The 5,273-nt window shown below is 36.8% G+C and overlaps 1 protein-coding gene across 1 annotated transcript; it reads right to left on the minus strand.

Moving 5' to 3' along the window:
- Positions 1 to 643: 643 nt before the first annotated feature.
- Positions 644 to 4,543, minus strand: LOC140156076 (uncharacterized). The gene is made up of 4 exons (XM_072179193.1): positions 4,244 to 4,543; positions 3,957 to 4,097; positions 2,541 to 2,694; positions 644 to 1,803 (listed from the first exon to the last, which is right to left on the minus strand). The coding sequence occupies exons 1-4, from the start codon at positions 4,248 to 4,250 to the stop codon at positions 1,728 to 1,730; spliced, it is 378 nt and encodes a 125-aa protein (XP_072035294.1). The 5' UTR covers positions 4,251 to 4,543; the 3' UTR covers positions 644 to 1,727.
- Positions 4,544 to 5,273: the final 730 nt, after the last annotated feature.

A 5,273-nucleotide genomic window follows, 5' to 3' on the forward strand; every position in this document is an offset into this window, starting at 1 on the left:
GAACCGGGTACCTCTCGGGTAAAAAACAAACGCGCTAATCAATTGAGCTATTTAGCACACCACGATAACTGTTGCCGTTTTCATAACTATATACGGCGCACCGTCTCCTCAGCAGTTAGTGTGGTTCGCTTTTTTCACAGAATGTGTATGACGCGAAACCAAAGTAGCTGTTGCGGTGACTGATATTTCGTTCATAATTCCCTCCCAGAAATCCAAAGTATTTACCATTGTTTACAAACTGGTAACCTGTGATTCATGATTTCTCCGGAAATACATCGACTTGGAGCGTCAAATTTCAGGATAGTAATGAGAAAAATAGTATCTATTATGTGATACCAAAACCTGATCAACAATGAAAAAAATCGGGGGGATGATGCTGTCGATCGGGTTACGGACCTTTAATGAGCTTCTCCAGTCATTTTAGCTCATTAACTTTATTGATCAAAACAATAAGATACAAAGAAAATATAAATTGATATATTTTGAAAACCGTATGTCCGATTTACTCCAAACAAAAGGCATATTGATCAGTGTACTTTGCTCTACTCAATTAATCTGATTAAAACATGCTTAGAGCACTTCCATAATGCCTCCATAACCACAGCAGAAGAGGCTTAGTTAACAGTTACAGAACCAGCAAGCGAGCGTGGTAACTAAAAAGTAGGATAAAAGTGGATGAATTATAATTACAGAAAGCTTGAAAATGTGATGTAAAGGTACATTTGCAATGCCATTAAACATGCGAAAGTTTTCACTCAAAAATACATTGGCAATAACCATTGGGCAATAAACATGTACATGATATTCAATATCACCAAAATGTTTGTTTGCTGTATTATTAACCATGAACAAATTAATACACACATATAAATTGTCCAACTCGTCCGCTTTACAATTTAGGTGTTTTTTTTTTATTTCTTAATGCACCATAGCATTATATTTGTCAGTTCTAAATCTGCTTAGTTGGTGAATGCCTCGCGATTTTCCCAATAATGAGTAACGTACCAGACTATAATACATGTATAAGTTGTTAGTTAACCTACAACTATTGTTATTGACTCTGCAACATTTGTGCAAATTACTCTTGGTTGGTACTTATTTTTTGTTTTTTTCTTGTGAATGAGTTTTAAATTATAATTTTTGGATTTTTTTTATGCTCTTGCTGGATAATTTCTGTAAGTAATATGTTTTTAAACCACTAAAAGAAAACCGAGGAAAACGTTGTACACCTGCACAATTTAATGAGTGCACACGGTTGACCAGAGGCAAACCTATTTTGGCATAATATGTGTTTTATTGATGTCTACATAGACGAATCTTGTTGTTTTAATATTGAAAACTGCTCTTTTAAAAAAAAAAGTGTTGCATCTTAGGACCGGCAGTTTTCTACAGAATCAAGTACTTTATCAATTTTATTTCTATCCAGCTTATTATAACCGAGTTCAGCTATCTAGTTATTATTTAATGATTTTAATCTTTTTTTTTAAAGTGGTGTTCAACATTGTACAGCCAAATTTAAAATTGTTAAAAATTCAGTGAATAGATTTATATGTAGGTGGCCTAATCAAATCAAGATTTCTTTAGCTCTAGGTAACCAGTTAGCGATATAGATGAAAATGAAATATGAAAAACATCAAATATCAATTAAAGTTAATGGAATATAAAATCTAACATTAATTTTAAACGTATTTGGCTGATATGTTCACGTGCCTTTGATGATCTTCGTTCTAGGCTGGACATGGGTTGAATATTTTCGTGTATAAGTGATAAACACCATCCACTTTCTTCCAAATAACAACCAACCTGAGAAATAAACAGAAAAGGATAACTGTTATTTATAATGTTATCCGCGTTTTTGCTGGACCCTGCGTTCCGCTACAAGAACCACTCACATGATCTTACAGCTAGTTATAGGCCACTTCGTCCCGTCAAGCCAACTTGCTTAAACATGAAAAGCGACATTCGTATCTTTTTTGGATTAAAGGAGTATTTTTATTTTTAACTCAGCTGTTCACGAACCTCGAAATTTTGATGAAGGGTTAATATTAAGTTAAAATAATGTAACGGGTTATGAAGATGTTTTCTATTATAACCCCCCCCGTTATTCCAAACAGAGTCGGATCCTAACCAATTAACAGCAGCTATGGAGTCTACCCACCAATCTTTTTTTCATGCTATTCACAAAACCTTCGAAATTTGTTTGGAATTTGCAAAGCTGCATCGGCCTTCATCGTCAATGTCGTCCGGGAGTGCTATCAGGATCAGCACGATTGAATCTGCGTAGTTGAATAGGTACAAAGATGCTCTGCGTGCTAACCAAGGTCCAAAGTTTTGAGATATTTTCTCAAAATATCAAGAGCTATCTTAAGAGTCACTGAACCAATAATAGGCTTGTTTGTACTCGTTTTAATGCATTTTTCATGTTGGTTCCAAAAATTCAAAAATTTCAATTATGAAATGTTTGTTTAAAAAAAATTGAAACTTGTCGTCTGCAGTCGGCACCCGCGTGGAGAGAGATAAGAACACATTACTGAACTTACTTTCCTTTCCCAAAAAGGCTGCCGTCTGTTTTTAGAAACGTGTATCGACTTCGCTGATACACCAGGTTATCACCAAGAGGACCATTTTCATCCATCTCAAGAATTAGCGAGTTGGCTCCAGCTTTCATTACGTACTTAAGAAATTCTTCCACAGCTGTAATATAAATGTATCATGTAACAAAATGTATGTGTATAATTGGCGTATACGCTTACTCGCAAAAGTAAGACCAACTCGGATAGCAACGTTTTCACGTATTTTTTGTGGGACCTGTGATCACATCAGGCACACCAAATTGCATTTTGAATACGAGGAATGTCTTTCTGATTTTTTTTTTTTTTTTTTTTTTTTTGAAATTCGCGATAGGCCTATATCAATTTTATGGCAAAGTATTAAAAATTGATATTTTTGACATTGAACCGTCCTCAAAGTAAATTGTATCAATCTAATGATATTGAAGATGTAGGGCCTACATTTTTTCCCGTAAAGATTTTACATCTTTTGGGGGAAAATGTATATCTTCAATACGAAAGGTCAAAACTTTCATACGATGGACGGCTTTTTTTTTCAGCTAAGTACATATTATTAGATTTATTTACTTTACTGTTAAATGTCAAAAATATAAAAATATCAATTTTTAATAATTTGTATCGCGAATTCAAAAAAATCAATTTGAATTTGATCAGATTTGATATCATCAGGACATTCCTCGTATTCAGAATGCAATTTGCTGTGTATGATGTGCTCTCAGGCCCACAAAAATACTGTGCAAAGGTGGATGACCGACGCCTTAAACCTTGAATTTAAATAAAATGGAGCTAAATTCAACTTTCTAAGACCTGTTTGCCATTATATCAATTGGCTCGGGTAAGTTCAAAAAATATTTCACCAGTTTCGGAGTTTTTGAGGGGTAGGCTTACTAAAGTGGCATCTATGTCTTCAGCTGCTCTATTTGGGTGAACTTACCATTTGAGGGGCTGCACTTCTTGGTTCTTGCAGAGTCGGTCTCGTCACACTTGAGGCCGATGATATTTGTAAGGAGCTGTGCCAATAATTAGGAGCCATGGGAAGGGTAAAACGGGGGGAGGAACAATAATTTGTTGGCCATCGAACAAGGGGGAAAGCAATTTTGGCGCACATTCATGGTCATCATGGGGTGCCTTTTATATTTTAAATAAAACGTTCTAAAAAGGCTTAGGCCTGGTTTTGGCAGGCCGAGGGGGCGGGCAAGCATTTTTGGCGCCGTTTGGAAATTTTACCCCTCCCGGCTTATAGGCCCCCTAGTATTGCACAGCCCCTAAAGATTGTACCGAAGTCATTTTGGCAATTAATTCTATGGGCATACATGTTGAAACCGTCATATCAGAGCCCGGCCCGGAGAGAAAACAACAAATTGATAATCGACGGGAATAACTAACCTTTCCGCCCAATTTGGGTGTCTTTATCAGGTTGCATCCAGCGGCAATCTTCTGTGTACATGTCGACGACACCTTTTGTGTCATGATTATTATAACGCTTCTCGTATTCACGATCTCTTGCTGACAGAACCGATTCTAAGTCTGCAAAGGACAAGACAAAAAACGATCCGAAACCAAGTTAACTTTTATTGGGTAAAACATTTAGGTAAATAGGTATTGCATCCAAGCAAGGTAAAACAAATCAAATTGACTTCACATGAAAAATGTTTTAAAGGCATAAAACCTACCTGCCATATTCGATCCGTGTATGTGAAGCAAACCCTGTATGTAGAAATTATGCCGTCGTGTCGCGTCGACGACTCCGTCCAGAGAAAACAAAGTAGCTTAAACTGTTCAAGTAAGAGTTCCACAGTCGTATATATATATATTTGGTCAAGTGTTTACACTCGCGACATGACTCCAATATATCACCACTTTGAAAGGGAGTGTTCAGATAAACCTGGAGGGGCCAGGGAAAAGGAATGAAGCAAAACAAATTAGACCAAAAATAGGCTATTCCAGAAAACAAATACACACCCCCTATAGAGCAGTAACTTTTCAATAAACGAAATGTCTAGATTTTCGAGTTTGCTTTCTGAAAACGACCGGAATTCCAATTGCCGATGTTACTGGGGAAAGGGAGATTGCGATGTTAATTACGTGATGCGTGGACCGTGCGTTTATACGGCGTTCAAAACGGCGTTCAATATTGCTAGTCTCGGTTCCAAGCTGGATTGTGCTCATTCGTCACGAATTCGAAGGAGAACAAGGCAGGTGGAACAAAGACTAACATCTGATCTGATCACTAGAGGGCGAAGCGCTTGAAATTTAATGGTCACCTGGTCTTATTTCTACTTCAATACATCATGCTTTTGGTGGACTAAAAACCAAGGTTAACATGCTGCTTATTACAGTATTATAGTTCAGTCCTTCCCAAATATTATGGTTGTCAAACAATATTTTGGTAGATTAAGGACCACTGCATCCATATATCATGACTATATTTTCAAAATGAGACTTTCGTGGTGAAAATTAGGTGAGTTGCATGAACCGTCGTGACGCCGTAAATTTCAACGTGGACCGCGCCTATAGACCGTATCAAAAAGGCAAATCGCAATCTAGTTTTTATACGGACAATCATCACACGCATTTCAATGGACAATCTGTACGTAAGAACCATTGTGAATCGCGCGTATGAATGAACAAATTGAGCATTTACAACCTGCTGCAGTTACTGTTCATTTCCTATACACAATACACAGTGCTCTCACCATTAAC

The sequence above is a fragment of the Amphiura filiformis genome, chromosome 6, assembly GCF_039555335.1.
Source record: "Amphiura filiformis chromosome 6, Afil_fr2py, whole genome shotgun sequence".
NCBI lineage: Eukaryota > Metazoa > Echinodermata > Ophiuroidea > Amphilepidida > Amphiuridae > Amphiura > Amphiura filiformis.